Source organism: Macrobrachium rosenbergii, chromosome 11 (assembly GCF_040412425.1).
Source record: "Macrobrachium rosenbergii isolate ZJJX-2024 chromosome 11, ASM4041242v1, whole genome shotgun sequence".
Taxonomy (NCBI): Eukaryota; Metazoa; Arthropoda; class Malacostraca; order Decapoda; family Palaemonidae; genus Macrobrachium; species Macrobrachium rosenbergii.
The window spans coordinates 6000107-6024634 of NC_089751.1; the positions used below are offsets into that span (position 1 = coordinate 6000107).

The following is a 24528-nucleotide window of genomic DNA, read 5'->3' on the forward strand; positions in this document are numbered from 1 at the left end:
TAGTTGCAGATGCATTGAGCAGATATTTTCCGGTCGAGGATGAGGAAATACACACCGAATCCTGTGTGGGTGAAGAGAGTAAATATTTGGTGTCTAATGTCTCTGATATTAGTAGTTCTGAGAGATCGCATGTAGAGGACATACACGTTCCTACAGTGCATACTTCGGGAGAAATAGTGAGTCGGCAGTCTCGGGAGAGATTGTTATTCGTGATAGTGAGAGTAACGCAGTGTGTTATATTACGGGTGAAAATGTCACTTGGGACATAGGCTTGCTGGAACAAAAGCAAGATGAAGATAAATTGTTGTCAGATGCTAAGGCATTTCTTAAGGGAGTTTCACCGAAGAAAGGGTATAAGTTGCCTTTTTTCTGGTCTAGAGTTGGAGAATAATTTATTGGTGAGAAAAGTTAAGTATAACTTGCGAAGTACTCGAAGCATGGGTGAGATTACACAAATCATCGTGCCAGAGAGTCTAGTACCACAAGTTCTAGACATTGTACATTGTAAATTTGGTTCTCCTCATTTGGGTGTAGACAAGACGTATGAAAACGTCAGGTCAAAGTTCTTTTGGAAAAATATGTTTTCCGCAGTAGAAGCCTTTGTGAAGAAGTGTGCTATTTGCAATGCGAATAAGCCAGCGACGACAGTGTCTGTCGTTTGGGTTCATATCCCATACCACATAGGCCGTTTCAGAGAGTGCATATGGATATTCTGGGTAACTTCTCAGAGTCCGCTTATGGTTATAGACATTTATTAGTAGTTGTTGATGAGTTGACTCGCTTTGTCGAGATTTTCCCACTGAAATACAAATCAGCTGAGGAAGTTGCTATAGCGTTTTTAAGGGGATAATTTGTCGATATGGTGTTCCAGAATGTCTGATCACAGACAATGGTAGGGAGTTTATTAATAAGACTTTAGACGGTCTTGCTAATTTGTTGGGGATAAAGAAAGTATCTATAATCCCGTATAGACCTGAAGCAAATGGGTTGTGTGAGAGGGCGAATCGAAAAGTAATCGAAGCTTTGCGCATGACGGTGGGAGGTTCCGATACACATTGGGACAGATCTTTGGATGAAGTGCGATATAGTATCAATACTATGATGAATGACACAATTAAGATATCTCCAGCAGAAGCTTTGTATGGATACAAGTTGAAAGGACCTTTTGATTTGTTACCAGAGCGAGTTCAGGGTGATGTTACGGTCACTTCATTGATAAATACAGCGAGAGAAAGATTTGCACGTATCAGTAAAGAACTTGAACTTAGTTCGCGTGCAATGGTAGAGAAAAGTAACGCGAAATCGAGGGGAGTAGCTTTTTCGATGGGTGATAGAGTGTTTGTTAAAGTGAATGTTCGGAATGATCTGAATTATAAATTAAGTCCGAAGTTCCACGGACCTTTTGAGATTGTAGAGATCAAAAGAGGGAATAGATTTGTAGTTAAAGATGTAAACACTGGAGTGATGAAATTGACCCATATTTCGAAGTTAAAGAAAGTTGGGATGTAATGGAACATTTGTATATAGTCATGTAATGGAACCGTTTGTATATAGTTAGAGGGATAAATGGGTTAATGTTTGTATATATATGATATTTATTTTTTTTCTCTTGTTCATTTTAGATGTTGAAGTTCTTAATCATTTGTTTTCGAATGATTTTGGGAATTGAGACATGGGCTAATTTCATACGAGATTTGACCCGTGTTTTAGTGTGTTATTGTGTTATGATGTGTTTCATCATCTGACGCAATATGTGTGTTGTTTAGGGTATTTTTTTGGGGGGAGATACTTAGTATATCGGACCGAACAAGTCTGATCTTTTTTTTCGGGTTGGGAGATCGTATTTGAGTGTTTGGATTTTTTTTTCAGTTTCTTTTTTTTAAAATTAAGGGAGCTGTATTGTGAGTGGTTATAGTTGTTAAGATCGTGGGAGCGATTGCCATTACGTCAATTGCTATTTTGTTGAGAGTTAGTCAGGTGTTGCGAAATATTTGCTAACCGGAGTAGAACTTTCATGTCTTTTACGAGATATGATACCTTTTAGTGTTTGGATAGAATTTTTTTTTGTGAGTGAGTTCCGTAGAGTTATTGTGCTTAATAGTGAGTTGATTGTGATTATTCTGAGATACACACTTGGAATTTGTTCACATTGTGAGTGTTTGATTTTTGCATTAGTGGTTTTGTTTGGTTCAGTAACATGAAACCTTTTTGTTATTAGACCTTTTTCGAGTGATCTTTTGGGAGACTCAGTAGTGACATGGGATAGAGTAGAGACCATGTTCATTTTGGGAGATCAATATCAAGGTTCGGGAGTTGATTATAAGACGAGTTGTACTTTAGTTAGAGAGAGGTGTGTGTGTGACAGTAGTATTTTCCAGTTGCGAGTTGTGTCTGTGGGTGGTTGTGAATTATCATTAGTTCATAGACAGACTCCGACAGAATGTGACTTTAGACAGTTCCTGCGAGATTACCACATTGAGTCCACCAGCACTCTTCCTGCCGTGTTTTTGCAAGGAGTATGCAGTTACAATGATGTGCCGGAACAACAAGTCGACGACATTCGTTCATCGAGGGTCCGAGCAGTTCGATTCATCCTGCAGAATCCTGTCTACGGAATTTCTCGTACTTAGCCGTGCTGTATTCAACAGTTCCGAGAAGATAATTATGCGTCATACGCATAACGAGCATTTGGTAGTGGCGGTACCTACAACCAAGGTGCCAATGACGGTTCCACCGTTGGAAGACATTGACGATTCAGTGATGTTCCAGTATCAGGAATATATTATGCCGACAATTTTAATTGTCTTAATAGCTATTTTACTGATAATTCTTGTTGTGGGAGTAGTAAAGCTTATTCGTGTTTGTAAGATTACATGCAAAGGCTCTAAGAACTCAACCCCAGTGACTTTGGAAGTGCGTCATGAGAGCAGTCCTTAAAGCTGCAGTGCAGTAGACATTGCTAATTGAGCATAGCTCTATTCTCTGTTATGTTTTATACATATGCTTTTGTTTTAGTTTGCCGTTAAGGAGAGCGAGACGCTCTTATGTGGTGGCCGAGCTCTATTTCAGAAAATATGGCTGCTACAATTTTAAAGGACACATATATGCATTTCATAGCTTCAATGCTTTAAGATGTGATGAAAGAATTTATGGAGTCAGATGAAACTAGGTCGAGAGACTCGAGGTAAAATCTTTGTGTTCAACAAATAGTTTGATTCCTCAGCAATATTGCCGGTCAGGTGATCTTCCGAAGTGTTATGTATATTCGTGAGTACGTGCGTTAATTTGATCTAGATTATGCCAAAATCTGCCTAAAAGTGAGTTTGATCGTTCATTAACGTGATAGAACTGCAGTTGTCTAGACGTAGCTTTGGAGAGGATCCAGGCTTTGAATCGGCAGATAAGGTAGAGTTTGAAATCTCTGTTTTTATGGGAGGAAATTGAACTTGTGATTTTTACTATGATTTTCTAATCATTATGAACTTTTGAACTGGTGTGGGAGATTTAATATGAGTGTTCATACCTCTTTTATATTATTGTTTTGTCATGTTACGTTTGCCATATCTTGGCTATGCATTTTACACTTTCCATTATTGTGTTTTGCATTTCATATATTTTTTGGGAGTTTTCTATCATGTTTAATTCTTCCGACAGATGTCTGTGGACAGATGTCGGTGGACAGAGTGGATAGTGTGGACTGTTTCCGAATAACATGTGGTAGACTGTTTTTGACATGACTAGTTATTGATTTGGGGAGTATGTGTGAGTTTGGATATTTTCAGGCTATTAGCCATAGTGAGACTTCTTTAATCAGAAGTGTTTTACAGTTTAGAGTTTAGTTATCTAACTCGATAATTCATTTATTATGCATTTTAATCTTTGCTTTGTTTTATTCATTTCTTGTTGGGTTATTTGAATAATAAACCTATTTTTGTAGAAGCTATTGTGTTTCTTTAAATGGTCCATTTAATTGATCTGGTGAGAATGAGTGCGATTCGGGTAGGTGAACTTCGGAAAACGATGAGAGAGAGAGAGCGAGGCGATACACAGATGAGAGAGAGAGAGAGGTGATATACACGGAGAGAGAGAGAGAGAGAGAGAGAGAGAGAGAGAGAGAGAGGAGAAAAAATAGATGTAAGTGTTATCGTGAGCGAACGTTCATACGCCTCCGTTTCATGAAGAAAGATCGTTGAGCACGTTACGTACACTTTCAAAAAAGTGTTAATTCTGTCCTCGTTACATATATATATATATATGTATATATATATATATATATATATATATATATATATATATATATATATATATATATATATACATACACTTGACACACGCTTATATATTTTTATATTTTGAAATACTAATCCACAATATAAGTATATAATATATTAACATATATATGTATATATATATATACACACACACACACACACACACACACATATATATATATATATATATATATATATATATATATATATATATATATATATATATATATATATAGAAAATCTATATATAGAAGTGAATGTTTGTATATTTTTTGTCTACTATAGAAATCTGAACCGCTTGACAGACCAAGAAAAAATTTTGCATACTGCCCCTTTCTAATCACATTGTTAATGAAAGAGTACCTTTTAAAGGAACCCCTAAAATATGGCTACGCCTCAAGAAAAGGCACACTGTGTGTCACGGAAAAGACCCACCATCACATCCTTAAATTCGTGCATGGCACAAGAAATTTATGGAGACAGGGACAGTGTGGGATAAAGGGTGGCGTGGACGACCCTGAACATCTCAGGAAAACTTTAATCATGTAAGACAAGCCTTCGATCGTTCTCATACAAAGTCCATCCGTACTGCTGCCAGACACTTACAAATACCACGTTCAACATTGCACAAAGTCCTACACAAGAACTTGTGATTGTACACTTACAAAGTGCAACCCATACAGGCACTCGAGCCAGATGATAAACCAAGACGAAAAGAACTTGCAGTTAACATGCTTGAACGAATTTCTGAGGATGAAGCGTTCCTCAACAGAGTTTGTTTTAATGATGAGGTAACACACACAATGTGAGAATCTGGAGATTAGAACATCCCCGTGTGACTTTGGAACTTCACCGAGACAGTCGAAAGGTGAATGTTTGGTGTGGGATCATGCGCAGTCGAATCATTGGTCCATTTTTCTTCGTCGAGACATCAATTACTGCAGATGTTTACCTTGACCTTTTGACTGAATATGTGGCACCACAACTAGATGACCTTCCACCAACCACCTCGTTCACCAGATATCACTCCCCTGGACTTCTTTCTATGGGGTTATGTTAAAGATCTCACGTGTCGTACAAAGAAAGATACGGGATATAACTGATCTCAAGCAAAAGATCACTGAAGTCATTACCACCATTGATGAGACTGTTCTACAGTGAGCATGGCAAGAAATCGAGTACCGTCTTGATGTGCTTCGTGCAACTAATGGTGCTCATTTAGAAGGGTATTAAATGAGGCAAAAAAAATTCAATATCTACTCATTTTGTAATAATTTCCACATATTTGTCTGTTCATTTGCTTTTGTAATAAATTTTTTTCAAATGTATGTATGTATATACGTAATATATATATATATATATATATATATATATATATATATATATATATATATATATATATATATATATATATATATATATATATATGACCATATGTAATTCTAATAATTTACAATGCCTTTAACTTCTCCGAATTCTTCGCGCTTTTTTATATGCAAATAACTGCTGCCGAAAATATCAGACGGAAGAAATTGAAGAGCCTGTGAATAGCGGTCGCGAGAAATGAACCCGCGTTACCATATTTGTTTTAGGAGGTCACGTTGCCGACCTGGCTTCTCGTAGCCAGGTCGGCAACAAACCTCTTTGAATATGGGTAACGCGGGTTCGATTCTCGCGACCGCTATTCACAGGCTCTTCAATTTCTTCCGTCTGATATTTTCGGCTTCTGTTTCATTACAAGCATATCCAAAAAGCGAAGAATTCGAGAAGTTAAGAGGGCATTGTGGCTATTAGAATTACATATGTGTCTGGTAAAAGTGACCAGTAGATTCTACACACACACACACATGTCACACACACACACACACACATATATATATATATATATATATATATATATATATATATATATATATATATATATATATCCATATATATGTGCGTGCATGTATAAGAGTGCCTGAGTGCAAGCTTGTTTGTGGATGTTTATCATATTCATTATGTACGAGTATTTCAATTTAAAAGTCATATACGTGTTTAAGTTTCGAATTCAGCATGTGATGGGATGATGGCTTTGTAAGTCACTGAAAAGGTAAATAAATATCAGGCATTTGGAGTGAACTATGCAAAAAAAAAACAATACATGGTTATGATAACCCATATCGTAAGATAAGACCATAAATCATTTGAACAATCAAAATACTGCAAAAAGTTTATATGTAGATTGACGGCCATATCTCAAAAACATCATTGTCTATATAAAGCGCTCAAAGAGACAATAAGTCCTGAAAAAAGACAAAATATATAGATAGCTAAAAAAAATATGGTGAAAAATGAAAAGTATAGAAGAATGGACAGTGATCTCGGGAACGAGGCGCTCCTGAAAGCAAAAATTAATAGATAAAGAAAATATTATGTAGACTACGATCTATACCAGCTTTTACATAAAGCAACCCTGATTTCAATTAAGAATAAAAATTTGTCATTGAGGTCTACCTTAGGGTCTCCTGGAGTGAAGATAATTCAGATCCAAGGCAAAGTAACTACTGAACAAAAATAATTGCTGTGCACATTAGAATTCAACGACCCTAGAGAAATATTTAATAAAATATTTTCACAAATTGAACATCGACCCTTCAATTTAAAATAAGATATCCAAATTCACTGCAGTATAGGGTAGTTATCTTCTGGTTAAGCAGAGGAGGTTTTGCATAATTCTAAATAAAATCTCAATAAATACGAACACTTCTTATTGCATTACTTCAAAAGTTTATAATGATATTATTTATGATTGAACAAACAGCATTTTAATTAAAAGATTATTATGACTACTGCTGATTGAAGACCTCTGCAACCAGCAACAGTCTATACTCAAAAGCGCATATAAACAAACATACAATGGATACACATTTTTTGTCTTCAATGTCTTACAAGCATCAGATGTTTACTCAACTTGTTATCCAATTTTCATCGAAAGAAACAACATCACAGTATCCTCGGGAAGGATTCAGTACACTTGACAAGAAAATGTAAATTGTTGTTGCCAACGCAAAAGCGAATAATGGAATATCCTCAAATTAATTCCGAGGTTAAGCCGAAACGCTCCCTGAATTCTGATTTTTCTCTTTTGTTCTTGCATTAATCAAAGCAGCAAGGCTTAAGCGGACTCGGCTTGCATTGCTTCAAAAGCCGTATGACGGTCTCACAACGTGAAACAAATTATTTGCAAAATGTTCATCGGCCTCCGAAAAGCGTACATACTTATTGCTTTTAGGCGGCTGCTACTTTATAGAAGACTGGCTTATATTAAAGTCCTAAAATAAATGCAGACATTATATTGCTATAAAGTAAGGAATATAGAAAACACCAACATCAAGTAAATTTGGAAAGCAACAATGGTAAATTCGTAATCTGGTTCAATCAAAAATAAGAAGAAAATACTGCCGGTATTTTTATGACTTTCACATTTCCCTGCTCGACACACTATTTAATCGGCATATAACCGTTTCCGAGGAAATGGCAGAGACATGGGTAAACCATTTCCAAATTGGTTTTGCTAAGTCACCGCCATAAATTCATGAATTCTATTTTCTGAACGCGAATAAATGGCTGTTGAAGTCCTTAGCGAAATTAAAAAGGAAATAAAACGGCCCTGCAATATCCAGAGAGAGAGAGAGAGAGAGAGAGAGAGAGAGAGAGAGAGAGAGAGAGAGAGAGAGAGATAATTCATAAAAAAGAAGCAGAGAAACAGCATTAGAGAACGGAAAAAACAATTATCCATTTTTATAATAGCTATTTCTCTCAAATGAATATAACAGAAAATCTCCCGTCAATGCCTCTGGCGTCACTAAAAGCAAAGTCAGATAACAATTTATTCCCATTATATTTCTAAAGTGAATTAACCAGAGTTGCATCTGGCGTCGATCAGACAGACGGACAGACAAACAGGCAGATTTAGATATTGTTTCTAGTAATACACTGCAAAAACTACTAAAAAGAATTTTTAGAAAAATAAGCAAAATGAAACACTGGCTCCACACTGCAAAAAAAAAAAAAAAATCATTGCCCTAGAGGCCAGAGCCAGTCGTCACTTCGAATGAATAAGAAACAACCAATCTTCAACTTGATTGACAGCGAAGGGGGAAGCGAGCCAGCAGAAAACATCGATTAGAGGGAAGTTACTGCTTGGAGGATGTTGCGTTTGTTGTGTAAACATTGTACAACAAACTCTCATTCTCGACACTGGCATTTAACATAAGAACGCTTTCTACTGGTGATTTCTCATTTTGTATACGTTTTCAGCAGTTAAATTCATGATGACACCATCTCCACCTGCACATTTTGAATACTACATTATCCATGTCTGTCGGTTCTACTATACCGATTTGTCATAACTAATTAGTAAATACATCCAAAATGCAAATAGCTAACAAGTATAGCTATTATCATATATTTGCAATTAATTCATGTAATTTTCACGTACTTGCTCTCCCATCAAACCTTCTCTTTAAGTATATGACATATTTTCTGCTTATCAGATCTGATGGAAATTTGTCCTTTAAATATTGATAATAGTCTGTTTCAGGCTGTTTCTCATTCTGAACAGAGGCACCATTTGCCTTCTTGAAAAATTATAAAAAAAAAATCAAAATGAAAATAATTCGAATTTGTTTCTTCACTGTTTTTTTGTGAAAAGGAAAGAGACTGATCCTAATGTAGTCCTCTTCAAGTATTCCCAATTTATTTTGGAACTTTTGAACTTGAACCAACGGCGTTGCTCACAGACGGGGCTTTGGAAGGTAATTTGGGATTAATCATGCAAATGACATATAAGTAATTTCTTTAGTTATAGAAATAAAGCTACAGAGAGACAGAGAGACGTGACAGAAAGATGTCCAGAAACAAATTCACTCTATGAATGAAAAATGTTTTAGAAAGGATACAACGAATATTGGTTATTGGAAAATTAAATGAAAGTATTAAAATTTCAGAGAAAAAAGCCTGTAAAATAAAATACCCAGAGGGGAAAGGGGGACGAGAAAGGACACGTGTGTGTGTGTGTGTGTGTGTGTGTGTGTGTGTGTGTGTGTGTGTGTGTGTGTGTGTGTGTGTGGGTGGGTGTACATGTATGCATTTTCTATGGTTTTGATTCCACGGTACGCGTGTGAAATACCTACACACATATAACCTGAAGAATTAAAATCATGTTTAAAAACAGAAACGTAGAGGAATGCTATTTCACTGTTACCCACCAAAGAGTAAACACCAAAGACCGGGGCGCCTATTAGGGATTGTTCTTTGATCCTGGCAAACGGGGAAAAGGGAAAATAGTCCTTTTCAGCGGCGACCTTCTCCCTGCTCGACGTGAAAGCTGGAAACCTGCTAAAAGAAGTGCCTCAGGAATCTGATTTGCGAAGAAAGTTTAAGGGCCAAAGGCACTCAAAAGCCCAGCCTGCCCACTAACTCCTTTTTATGTCGAAGGGCTCCCGAAATACCATTTCGGTTTGGCTCTGACTGAGAGTTTTGGTAAAAATGGTGGGATCAATATCGCAACGAAGACTGTAGCATTGTATCACAAATATGTTCGCAATGTAAACTATAACTGAATAATCGCGTACACGCTATAATCACAGTTCTTATATTTAGCAATTCACAGTATTCATTAAATGAAGGATGCACTACATTATTATAGCGATCCCTACATAGGAGGCAGCTAAAATAAACCAGACTAGACTAAATTTTTATAATAATGAAAAGTACCAAGGATCACGATAAAAGATTATTCATTTCGCAGTGGTGAAGTAAAGAAGAAACTGCAGAAGTTCCGTCGTGATGAGAGAAAGCTGCTTAATGGTTCAGTTTTTTTTTTTTCTTTCGAGGTACTGCTCGTATTCGAAATAAATTACCCCAGGGTTTTATGGTTATTGAATTCCCCCACCTGAATCATATGCGTCACCAAAAATACTCGTGCTCTTCCCGTACTAAATTATCTATGATTTAAACTCCGATCAAAAAGGAATATTGTCTGGATATCACTTGATCTTTTCAGAGGCTTTAGCTGGTCACAGACATGTATTATCAAAGCTCATAAAACTCACCACATACAGAAATTAAAAACATGTTTTTATACACCTTCAATTTCCTTTCTCATAATAATTCCTACAAATAATAAACTTTATCAGAGAAAAGAAACGTAGTTATGATTATACAAAAAATCGAAGCAGTTTATTTTTTAAAGACATATCAGAAGACAAGGAACATTTTGAGCAACGAAAATCATAAAAAGACGTCCAATAAATATAGATTTTTTATACATGTCATAAGGCAGTTTGGTTTGGAAATATGCTTGCTGATAGGGAAGGCTGGTCATGTGTAAGCGGTTAAAAACGTACGCTATGCTGCGATATATCGTCAAGCTTTAGTCATTAAGTATAACAGAATACCTGTTTTCTACTGACTGACTTGAGGACAGTTAAGAATCATTCTGTGATGTTTGTTACAGAATTCACAACCTGTTGACGAGTCTCATGTAAACGACTATTGGAGGTGATAGCAAGAAGAACTGTTTAAGCTGGCAGGACAGCTTAAGAATCTGCCATGGTTTTTGAGTAAAGTTAACCCTTTTACAGAACCTACTAATGGGATCCTAAACTGACAGTTATTTACATTTTCCATTATTACGTATTTCTAGTTCCAAAAGTTATATGGATTAGTGTGACTGATTTCCAAAGAAACAGGAAGAAAACTGATCTTGAAAGCATGTAAACAAACCAGGGATATTGTCCACACAACCATTGTTAGATTTCAATAAGCTGAAGGTCTTTTGAGAGCGAGCTTTTGGGGAGGACAAAGACAGAAAAACAGGGATTGTTTGTAAGGATTAGAATGGTAATGGGAACAGCCACAAATGACTTAAATAAAGCATTGCTGAAAAGATAAAAATGGTTAGAGGAGAGAATAGATCCCTGGAGAATATCTCAAGATATATGGATATCGACGTATGTAACATTGTCAGGTACCACAGAAATTGACCAGATTGAAGGGAAACATGAAATTAGTTTCTAGAGAGAAAGACCGAAGCTGCCGTATATGCAGGATGGACAGCATTATGCCAGGAACTGTTGAATGTCTAATAAATCCCAAGAGCAATGAAATAAAATTCCAAAAGCTTCCGGAGGGAGGATAACCAAATGTAAGAGAATATAGATTCCCAGTAGATTTTGCTGTAAACAAATCATACCAAAAGGTGGCTTTCAGGTTTTTAAGTGTTTAAAGAAAATTTAACATGAAGACTTTAGCTACAATAGAAATAGAAGCAATGTGATTAGTTCAGAACATACTGAACATATGAATCCTTCAACGATGAAGCTTAGATACCAATAAATGGGCTAATGATAAAAGTTGGCATAATGGAGGTGTCTGCTCTAACAAGATGGTGGTCACATCAGAAAGTACACGAAATATAGTAAGAATCATTCTCATGTTTAAAATTAATGTTCACGTACACTGCCTATTTTTGGGCGGGGTTGGAATTCACGTAAGGTGTCTGATGACCCGTTCCAGATCATTGAGACTGGAAAGTGAAGAGCTTCTCTGTCAGAAGGATTTCTCCTGAAAAAGTTCATCCACTATAGTGAAAACAGATGCTACCCATTGGATGCACTGAAACCCAAGATTTGATAAAGAGACATTTAGGAATCAATGCGTCTATAAAAAATCAAAGTTCTGGTTACAACTACTAGGAAGTAAAAACACAAGACAGCTTTACCATGAAGACTGATTTTTTGACTCCAGTAAAAATTAACCTGAATGTGACAAATAAGTGCACACATGCGCTAAGATACACTCGTATCCTCTTTGGGAGCTCTGTGTTTTAGCTATGACCTTATCATCCAGCTTGTGGGTGTGCCTGAGTGAGTGTGTATTCGTATTTTAATTCCTTCAATAATCTCTTGATTTTCTTTCATACGATATTTTTTTTACTCCCTTTCCACTGGAATAACTGAAATCATATATATATATATATATATATATATATATATATATATATATATATATATATATATATATATATATATATATATATATATATATAATGTATAAATATATATATATATATATAACTGAAAACTTACGAGATTACACACATTGCAATCCTTAGTCCTGGCAACAGCGACAATAAATTCTATATAATTCAGCCTATATAGCGCAAAGGGTCAACATTTCATGACCATGAGGATGATATCTTGACCTTATTTTTAGTGAAAATGTATTTAAATTCGACAAACAAAATCGGTACATATGGGTTAAAACCAAATCCTATCCTTCGTAGTTCATCTTTGTCCTGACCATAAGCTCTACAAATATTGTCATGCAGGAACAAGTGGAACAGGAAAGGGGGTTTTCCCTGAATGGTGAGATAATGGGAAGTTTTTATATATTTTTTTCTCTCTCCCTTTCCGTAGAACAACTACTGATTTCATAAAGTTGAAGTAAAATTGCCGAGCGTTTTTCGTCGCAGCGAAAACATCGACCGCATACCATACGCCATTGAGCAGAAACAAATCAGTAAGACCGGGAGAGCAAAGCCAAAATGCGCAGGAAAGGAGAAATGAAAACGAAGCACCGGAGTCGAGTAATGGTCGCCCGACTGAAGGAGATTAAGTGCACTTTTCCAGTTTTATGGAATGTCGAAGCGTGTCTGCTTTAATGCTATCCGCTGCGAAAATGGCCAATACATTTCACAGCGATCATTTCGAATAAAACAATAAGTAATATTTTCTTATCCTTTCGCATTGATGATTTGGGGTTCTTATTAAACGAATTCTCGTTTTGACTGTCACGATTCCCTCTTTCTTTATTGCAATGGTGTCTTATTAAGGGATAATTTCGAATTATTTCAAAATAAGACACAATCAACATATATAATATCCTTGAAAAAGTTAGTTGATTTGCAATGTTTTCTATACAAACTATATCACTTACCACGGACTGCCAAAATGGACAGTAATTTTAAAATGTATAAGTTCAGCCATGTACAAAACTAAATACCAGCATACAAAACTGTGATTTCACATTTCGTGTACGAATGGATTAAATGACCCAAAATGAAATTTTGCTGGTAACATATATACATATATATATATATATATATATATATATATATATATATATATATATATATATATATATATATATATATATATATATATATATATATATATATATATATATATATATAGTATATAGATATATATATATACAGTATATATAATTATATATATATATATATATATATATATATATATATATATATATATATATATATATATATATATAATGTACATACATATGTATATAAATATACTCGTATATTTGTGGGTGGGCGTATGTGTGTGACCTTGTGTGTGTACATCCATCCAATACTCGTATTTCTTCAAGTATCTAGAAATTGTAAACAGATTAGGATATACTCACACGCGTACACGTGCACAACTTACACACACTGGCAGATACAGATAAACAAATTCAGGAAAGGCTGTGATGAATATTATGCCCCAAAGCCTCTACCTCTTGAAACGAGAACAAAACCCTCTGATGAACGCCTTTCACTATTCTCAAAACTTCCTACTCTCACAAAGTAGCATCATTAGCAGCCCTTGTTAAAGGTTTGCCTCTTGAGCTGCTTGCTCGCTAGTTTCGGTAAGAGTCACGTATCTGCAGTACACTGTATCCACTACATATATATATATATATATATATATATATATATATATATATATATATATATATATATTTTGTATATGGCGTTCGACTCTCCGACCGGCCAATGAAGAATTAGAGGAATTTATTTCTGGTGACAGAAATTCATTTCTCGTCATAATGTAGTTCGGATTCCACAATAAGCCGTAGGTCCCGTTGCTAGGCAATCGGTTGGTCCTTAGCTACGTAATATAAATCTAATCCTTCGGGCCAGCCCTAGGAGAGCTGTTAATCAGCTCAGTGGTCTGGTTAAACTAAGATATACTTAACTTTTGTATATGATTTCAATATCTTGCCTATATCCTGACTCTGTTTAGACAATAAATTAAAGGCGACCAGAAAGACATTTATGACAATAAAGAGAAACTTATAACACAAAAAACCTGCTTGTACTGTCATATAATAATAATCTTGAAGATGTTTTGGAGTTATTGTAGCATTTAAGACCAATAAAATAATGAAACGTGTACTCATAGAGAACTCCCCCGACAACACTGAAGGATGTGTTTACTGAATTCCATGTAAGCCTTGTGATAAGCTTTTTCTTGGTCAAACTAGAAAAACATTGAAAAAGAAAACAGAACAGCGTAAAAGATGTGTCAGAAATGTACAAGTGAACAGAGGAATTTTGTGTACATGTTAGTGAAAACGATCATACACTCCAACAAACGGAAGCAAAAAAGATATTTCTTTCTAAGAATGCACAAGAAAGAAACATAATTGAGTCTAGTTTTACAAAATAATGTTTCTCTGAGCGTATGAATAACAACCAAGGCACGTATTAACTTGATTCAATAATTTTTTTAAAAATGTGCAAGAAGATTAAATTTTAAGGATGGTAGCTGAGAGACGGGGAGAAGGGAAGCGCGCTCCGCCAGATAATCGGATTTGTAAAAAATTGACCTGTCACTAATGAAGGTATAGGACTCCGCCTACAAAACAACTAGAATATGTATGCTGAATTTATATCACTTTTTGTCCCAGTCCTCTGAAGATGGCTTATCAGTAAAGCCGACACCGGTCATGAATTACAACCGCTTTTCATTTCTTACCAGTGGTGTCTGATATATATATATATATATATATATATATATATATATATATATATATATATATATATATATATATATATATATATATGTGTGTGTTTGTATATATGCATACACATATATATATATATATATATATATATATATATATATATATATATATATATATATATACATATACATATATCATTTGTACGCTTTCAAACATTAAGCTACAAAGAACCCATTAGCAGTAAGACTTTCAAAGAAAGGGACTTTCGTGGTAATAATTACACTACCTTTATATGACATGCATATATATATATATATATATATATATATATATATATATATATATATACACACACATATACATATCCACACACATACATGCTAGCTTTTTTGGAACAAATCTTTAGGGGCGCCAAAGAACGAAACTGCAGTTTAGAAAAATATGAATCACCTATGTATATATACATACATATATATGTGTGTGTGTGTTTGTATGCTTGTAAAGAGACAAATGTGAACACAGAAACTATGTAATGTCATAATTTTACAAAGACAATTCTAAAATCAAGCGCCATAATATACACACTATACTAAGTAGCAGACTAGAAACATAAAGTATGAAATGCAAAAATGTTTTCCATACCTATACAGAAGCTCTGAAACTCTTCTCTTAAATTTAAATAACGAAATGAAGTAGGACAAGGAAAGATAAGAAAGAAAGAAGGAAACAAATCGTAGACGAACGTCAATTAAACATTCACCTGTCAAGAAGAGCAGTTATAATGGCCAAGTAACAGATATGCCACAAATATTAACGGAGATAAAAAGAAGTGACTACCTAACACAGACCACTTGGCCTCTGGGACTCTTCCAGGACTTTTAATAAGCTCGAGTTATTGCTTTTCTGACGCTAGCAGTCCCTCTCTCTCTCTCTCTCTCTCTCTCTCTCTCTCTCTCTCTCTCTCTCTCTCTCTCTCTCTCTCTCTCTCTCTATCTCTCTCTCTCTCTCTCACATACACAAATACTCTGACATATTATAGAGAGAGAACACATGGCCATGGAATTTTGGATAATAGGAAAAGGATTCAGATACATATACTGTATATGTGTGTATATATATATATATATATATATATATATATATATATATATATATATATATATATATATATATATATATATATATATATATATATATATATATATATACATATATATATATATATATATACATATATATATATATATATACATATATATACATGCTTACAACCTTAGACAGTTAAAAGGACAATTATATATATAAATATATATATATGGTTATATATACATATATATATATATGTGTGTGTGTATGTATGTATGTATGTATGTATATATGTATATATATATATATATATATATATATATATATATATATATATATATATAATTTATATACCAACGAGGTCAAAGAGCGTTGGGTTTGCCAGTAGGCTACTTGATGGGCGACCCTCATGGAAAACAAGACGCAACTACCGCATGAACCACTCGAACAAGAATGAGGGTGTAGCCCTTACGCCAGAAAAAACAGCTTCAACTCCAAAAATTCCGTGACTACAAAATAATAGCTCGACCACAAAGTTTGACTTAAGTAGAGAAGAGAGAAAGGTGGAGTAGTAATGCGAAAAGAATTTTTTAACAGAGAAAGGATAAAAAATCTTCACAGAAATACCCTGAGAATGTACGAGTAATATGATGAAGCTATCGCCAATTCACAGTCTCTCTCTCTCTCTCTCGAGAGAGAGAGAGAGAGAGAGAGAGAGAGAGAGAGAATGAGAATATGTGAATACGAGAGCAAAACCAGTTGTATGGCTATTCAAAAGGCCGATTTACTTCTCAACCTTCTCAAACACACACACACACAACCACACACACACACACACACACACACACACACACACACACACACACACATATATATATATATATATATATATATATATATATATATATATATATATATATATATATATATGTGTGTGTGTGTGTGTGTGTGTGTTTGTATGTATGATATTAAAACATAACAACTATAAACCGTTTGATTTCTCAAAGAAATCAACTTCAAAAACCCAAGCCTTATAAGGCTCCGGACCGAGGGAAATCATTTAAAAAACTGATAACAATAAAGTATTTTCCGATCACACAGCTCGGCAGGTCCCCCGCTAAGACAGAGAAGTGGCTTGCGAAAGCCCCCGCCGGCACACACAATAGATGACGCTCGCGTTCACATTTGTGAAGACATAAAAACCTATTGTTGATTCGCTGCAAAATATGGCGCTGTTCGCTCGCGATTGAACGCTAATGTAACCCCTGATATTAAGGGTTAAAGCTAATATACGGTATCAGGTTCTCGCATGTGGCATCCTCATGAAACGTTCTGTCATGTGAAATACTTGATGTTACTCATCATAATGACATAGATTTCATGGATGTTTTTCCACATATATATTATTAATAAAACAGGTTTTTGTGGGAAATCGAAACGTTCTTAAGTAACTAGTCTAATTTCATGAACTTTTACAGGTAAAAAGAAAAAAAAATTGTAATTTGTCATGAACTTGAACTTATAACATTAAAGTTTGTTGCTATACAAGTCGTGGGAAAACTTTTCTTTAAAATGGTCATGCCTGTACAGTTGTCTCAAGAATAATTCATCAATTTTATATACGAAGTTTTCTTGATGGTATGAAAATAAACATTAGTGTAGTAGTATATTGAAGAGCAATTATTCTGTCAGTGAACATTTTTACTTATAACAAATATTTAAATCAAGAAGTCCTAATCCATCACTAATGTGATTTCCAGACCCGCTTCTCGAAGACATATGTAGAATATTCGGATTCATTATTTTCCCATGGACAGACTTCACGGTGTGGTTGCAACAGATCGCAGTCATTGTAGATATACCGACGAAGAACAACCGATACAGCAGACCAACATTGATCACCAGGAGACCAGGCCTTCGCCAAGGCGATCAGAAGGAATTCCAAGTAGGCGCGTAATATTCCGTTACCTGACGATTAGCAAATTTTGGCTAAGAGGACACTGGTCTGTTACCAACTACCTCGTTATGTTCAAATCATTTTAACTTGACCCCTTCTTTGTTTGGTCCATAGTTTTTATTTTTTGCTTAATGTCAACCTTCTTTTAGTTTATTTTTCATTTTACTGTTTCATGTTTTCCATTCATAATGGAGAGACTATTTGTTAAAACTAAGATAGTTAATAAGACTTACAGATAATATCGATACGTGATTTCGGATCTAATTACTTAGAATTTCGAGGCGCCTTCAGTCAAGCTGACATACTCAATCTTGTTTTGGAAATTATGGTTTTTATTGGTAAAACTGCTCAAGTCTTAACAATAACATTATTCGTGAACATTCAATACAAACACACGTGTATGTATGTATATACATATATATATATATATATATATATATATATATATATATATATATATATATATATATATATATATATATATATATATATATATATATATGTATGTATATATATATATATATATATATATATATATATATATATATATATATAAAACTTCTACCAAAACTGTCTTTTTTCCTTCGAAAACTTGCATAAACTTTCGACAAGAACGTCAACATTCTGCATGCTAAGAACGTTCATCATATTCCGCCTATATCTAATAATAGCAAATTTTATGCTGCCGTCTCTGCCTCTGCTTCCAGTTCCTTTCCTGGAGAATACTCTCGAGTACACTTCACGTTATCAGTTTCTTTCTTTTTATATTTACATTTATTTGAATATTCTTTTTTATTTATTATCCTGTCCCCCTTATAGAGTATTGCCTAACAATTCCGCTGTATAAGCAAATTTATGGACATTCCCGGGCTTAGATTTATGAAGGTATTTTACGAAATAAGAGCACTTCGTGCGCATGGATAAACAGGTGCAAACTTTAATCGCTCTCTCTCTCTCTCTCTCTCTCTCTCTCTCTCTCTCTCTCTCTCTCTCTCTCTCTCTCTCTCTCTTTGCGAACTGTAATAAAAGAAAATACTATTCATTCACAAAACCTAAGCAGATCCACCTTTCATTACTTTAGGATAATTTTTTTTTAATCAACGTAAGTTTTATCTTTGTACGTTTGTCTGCACGCTTAAGCTGTAAAGGGTACCATGAAATCTTTATCGGAAATATGGCCCATGTAGCGAGGGGTAGGGTCACGAGAAGATCATCAAAGTCTGGAAAGTGAGTCAAACATTATCATTCCTTTTATTCAAGACGGGTAAACGTAAGGTTCTCAGCTTTAAATGCACTCTTTTCAAGCAGGAAAGGCAGTCATCAAAATTAACCATTCATCTGTGTACACAGAAATATATAAAAAGATGGAGAGACTGCAATGTTCGTAATTGAAAACCTCTGGCTAATAAGAAGGTACAGCATCTATTTTCGAATATGAATCAATAGGTAAAGACACAAGGAGGTCTGTTTATTGCAAGTGTATTAAAACAGAACAACCATCGAACAAATTGCACTTTGGAAAAGTATCATCAATATCAATGATGCAGAATGCAATAACCCGACGGGGGAATGGACGCATATCTGAAAACTTAATTGATGGAGTCAAGGGGACAGAAGGATGTTTCCCTAATGCTCCATTAAGAGATTGCTTAAAATTGCATTAGTGAATATTTTATGAGTTTATGCTTTATCTATATTTTATTTGTGAGTTTATGCTTTATCTATATTTTATTTGCGTACTTTCATTTCTAAAAATTCAAGGATATATTTAATAGTTGTCATATCGGGTATGGTTCTGCTCAATTTGATATATGGGCTGGTCCTTTATAGTGTTGTTCAGTACCTGCAAGAATGGACAAAGAATTCCCCAAACGGCGAGTCAAGTTACAAAATATAACACTGCGTCATAGTTAAAACTACTGTTGATAGAAGATAAAATTTCCAGGTTGGCCACGTAGTAACCTTTATTTTCTCCATTTACATCAAACGCAAAAGGAAACAAATTCCCCATGCAAATCTGTCAAAATAATAATTACTGTTCAATAAAATATTCAACTTGTCTATAGAGCAGTTTTCTATTTGATAATATTCCTTGACCACTGTAACTTATGTTCCATGGCGTATTAGGTCGGAAGGACTTCAAAGGGTTGAGAACCACTAAGTAAATAAACAGAATATAATAGAGAGTATCTTTTAAAGCATAAAAAGCACCTTGAGCAAGGAAACCCCATTCGATGGGACTGGATCTCGTTAACAGGTTGTGAGGCATTTGTATTTGTTTGTTCGTTTGTTTGTTTATTATAATTAACTGAGTTTTAAATGTATTTGTTTTTATTGCCATGGAAATCTGCCAATTTATAGACGCACTGTATCATTCTTGAACTACACTTGACGCAATTAAAGGAAATTAATTACTTGGACGAGAAGAAGTGCTTGAACAAACAGAAGATTCAATGAGCAATTAAATATCATATTCGTTCAAAAAATGAAAAAAAAAAAAAGGTCCCTCCATTCTTCGATGTTAGTGATCGACTAGATAATGTAATGACAAGTGATCAAAACTATGGACAAAGAATCTAAGGCACCCTTATATTATTTGATTAAATTACGTGTTTAAGAGCGTGGGTAGCATTGCTGGTTTTCAGCCATGACCTAATACAATAATGTGCTCGGGTCTTATTTTAAGAGACACTTTTGTTAATGGGAGAACTGGAGTTATTAAAGCAATCTACCCACACCAACATACTTAAACAGACATATAAATGAGACAGTGGGTGTTATTGTGTTCTATCTAAGGAGTCCGTCCATGTTAGGGGAAAACGTTTTAAATATATATACATATATATAATATATATATACGTATATATATATATATATATATATATATATATATATATATATATATATATATATATATATATATATATATATATATATACACTGCACATATATGAATAAAGCACATGAAGTGTAAATAATTTTTGAAAAACTGGAGTTATTAAAGCAATCTACCCACACCAACATACTTAAACAGACATATAAATGAGACAGTGGGTGTTATTGTGTTCTATCTAAGAGCCCGTCCATGTTAGGGGAAAACAGGTTTAAATATATATATATATATATATATATATATATATATATATATATATATATATATACATATATATATATATATATATATACATACAAACACCAAGCGTCTCATGAACTGAGACATTTGGCACAAAGAAGACTTCTTTACGTGTAGTTATATTTCAGGATAAGAGAGGTAATTGGGATTGTTAATGAGTGCAATAAAATTAGAAAGGTTCAGAATTTAGAGATGTTCATAGAATGTTGAATGTAGAGGACTGAAGTGAGTAGATCTGAATTAAATTTGGAAATGTTTTTACCTATGAGAGTTGAGGTAGAAAGGAAGGCAACTGAAAAGCTGAAAAATGGAAAAGCAGCCACATATGAGATACTCAAGGGTGGTTGGATAGTGTGAATGACTCAGTTGCTGACCAGGGTGTGTAATGTTTCTATCCATGAAATATAGCTTCCAAAGAATGGGCAGAGGATTTTTTTTTGTGTGTGTGTGTGTGTGTGTGTGTAAGGGGAAAAGTGATAGGGGTAGCTGTAATGTTTCATAGGGAATAATAATGTTTACTGGAACAATCATGTTACCTAAGAATGTGTATGGTAGGATCTTGTTTGATTAAAAAAGATAGGACTGATAAAAAAAAGAGGAGTGTCAGCTTAAACACAGGCGAGAACGTGTGGAGCAATTATTTTTTTATATCAAGAACTGCGTAAGAAGTTATGTAGAAATTGAAAAAGTTGTAGAAAGCATAAATAGACTTTCCAAAAGCTTATCATTAAAATGATAAGGCTATGTTATGGAAAATGTTATGGATATCTGGTGTCAAGGTTAATTTGCTGAGAGTTATTACAAGTTTTTGAGATGGAAGTGACACGTCTTAGAATACTTGCACAAGAGAATGATTGATTTTCATAATAGTGAGTATGATATCACCAGGGATTTTTAACATTTATATCAAGAGAGGGCCTAGAGAGAACGCCATAAATTTAGGGGATGAAAAAGAGATGGTTGGGAATAGAGTTTGTAGTTTTTTTTTTTATTTTCGGGGATGACGCAGTGGTAAAAGGTACACGTATATAGAAATGCACAGAAGATTGAAAAGACTGAAAGTGGTTATAAGCAGAGAAAGTTAAAAGTGAGTCTTGGCAAAAGAAGCATGGAAGATGAAGCCAGCAATGCTAGGATTGATGATGGAAATACACAAGTGTATTTAGGACTCCATGTAATGGATGATAGTAGAATAAAGAGATGAGATGAATCGATGAATAAGTGAAGAAAGGAAGGCAAGGAGATCCATGCAAGTTTTACTCGGGGATTGTACGTGAAAAATCGTAAAAAAAAAATGTTCCTCAATGCAGATCTTGAAAACAGTATTAATTCGATACATTCAAAATCTCATATTAAAACCTCTTAAAAAGTCATCAGATCACCAGGAGAGAAAACTGAAATCATTACTTACCTTGAGGTCAGGAGGATGCATTACCCCTTGCCGTTGCAACGTAAGCCTTAGAGCTCCGGAGAGTGCTGCTAGGAGTACGTCATTCAGACAAGTGCGCGTGACCTGTTTGATACGCACCACCCTGTTAACGGACACCGCCGCAGACCAAAACACCACTTGACCGTCTGTTGCGTCTTCATTCCAGACGGTGTAAGCACCACTCTCTTCACTGTCACCGTCACTGATATCTCTCTTGCAGCCGTAAGACTTTTTGCTTCTGGCTTTTCGAGTTCGGTACGAACACGAATTCCGACGAACGGTCAGTGGGTTCAGGTCAGGTCGCCACCACCAAAGCCAGGTCAAGGCAGTCATTGGTCCGATTAACAAGGCTTTAATAAGATTCATACCATAAGTAGTTCCTCCAAAGTGAGGTTTTTGAGGAATGTGCATGATTTGATTGTCTGAAAGTGACTGACACAAAACTCTGATCAAAGACATTCCATCCGATAGACACTGATGTAAACGGCAGACGAGGACGGTATCTCTACTACGCCCATAATCGTGCAGTACAATAATTTCCCACAGAGGTCGTGTCGGAGGTAATGGTTGTGACAGTAATGAGCTAACGTATTTTTGTAGTTCTTCCTCTGTTGTGATAGCTGGACCGGAGAAAACATGGTTGTGGAGGTTGAAGTTTTGATCAAGAACCCATGCTGGTCCAGCAGGCAACTGAGACACCATCTGAGTAAGTCTAGGATACATAAGTCCACCAGCACCATTTTTAGCCTCAACCACCCTAGTGGCTAACAGCTGTTTGATTCGTTTCAGGTTCATTGAAGCGTCAATAATCAAGACGCTATGGATGACAGCATGATTGTCAACATCCTGCAGAAGGAACTGTGCATCGTGGGGGGCCAAGTAATCATTGTGACACGAGATGCAACTGTGAAATCTAGGTTTATGGCAAGCAGCTGTCACGACCTTCATCAGGAATGCAACAGGAAAAACTAACAAGAAAGCTAAACTCAAAGGGATACTTATAGCACATGTCAGAACTATGCTAGCAAAGGTAGAAAAGAACGTTACCAAGACATTTTCTTCCAGTGGGTGTTTAATGCGCTTAATGGGAGCCGATTTTAGATATTCAGGAATGGATGGTTCTATTGATCTTCTCCTTTTCCTTTTCCAGGCTTCTGACAATTGTTTTTCTGTTTCTCTTTCTTCCAATGTTTCCACGTTTATATACGTTTCTTGCAGCCTCACGTTATTAAATGATAAATCCGTTTCCTTCCTATGAAGTTTTGGAGATGGAGGGTCAGTGTCATGATTCGCAGCAATTTCTGGTAGTTTGTGCCTGCTACCAGATGGAACAGGGAAAGGATGTGGGGCACGAGACTCTAGAGGGGACAACCTTGTTGGCATCTCTTGTGGCGAGAGGAAAGGATGAGCCTCGTGAGAGGAATGATGCGACGGAGGGTCTTGAGGGGAATGACTTGCAGAACTGTCACAAGGGGAATGCTTAGGGAGTGACTCGTGAGTGGAAAGACGATGTGAAGACCCGTGTGGGGAATTTCGAGAAGGAGGGTCCTGTGGGGAGAACCTGGTAGGACTGTCACACGGGGACAATCTGGGCGGGGGATCATAGTACCCGTGTCTGGGAGTAGACTCATGGGAAGAAAATCTCGTAGGGCTGTCGCAAGGGGAGAGCCTTGGTAGGAAGTCATAAGGTGACACTCGGGATTCTCGAGAATACGAATCGTGAGGGGACAATCGAGGGGAAGCAGCGTGAGATGAACGTCTCGAAGGAGGGGTATCTAAGGGTGACAACCGGGACGGAGGCTCGCTGGGCGAAAATCTATGAGGGCTGACTTCATGAGGGCTGTGCCTT

The 24528-nt window shown here is 35.4% G+C and overlaps 1 protein-coding gene across 1 annotated transcript in view; it reads right to left on the bottom strand.

The window, feature by feature from the left end:
* The window catches only part of LOC136843109 (uncharacterized), a 453879-nt gene that overhangs the window by 249725 nt on the left and 179626 nt on the right, over nucleotides 1–24528 (bottom strand). The window contains exon 2 of the mRNA XM_067111111.1: nucleotides 22662–24528. This exon is cut by the window's right edge and continues 388 nt beyond it. Coding sequence (XP_066967212.1) covers nucleotides 22662–24528 — 1867 coding nt within the window. The remainder of the gene's footprint in view (nucleotides 1–22661) is intronic.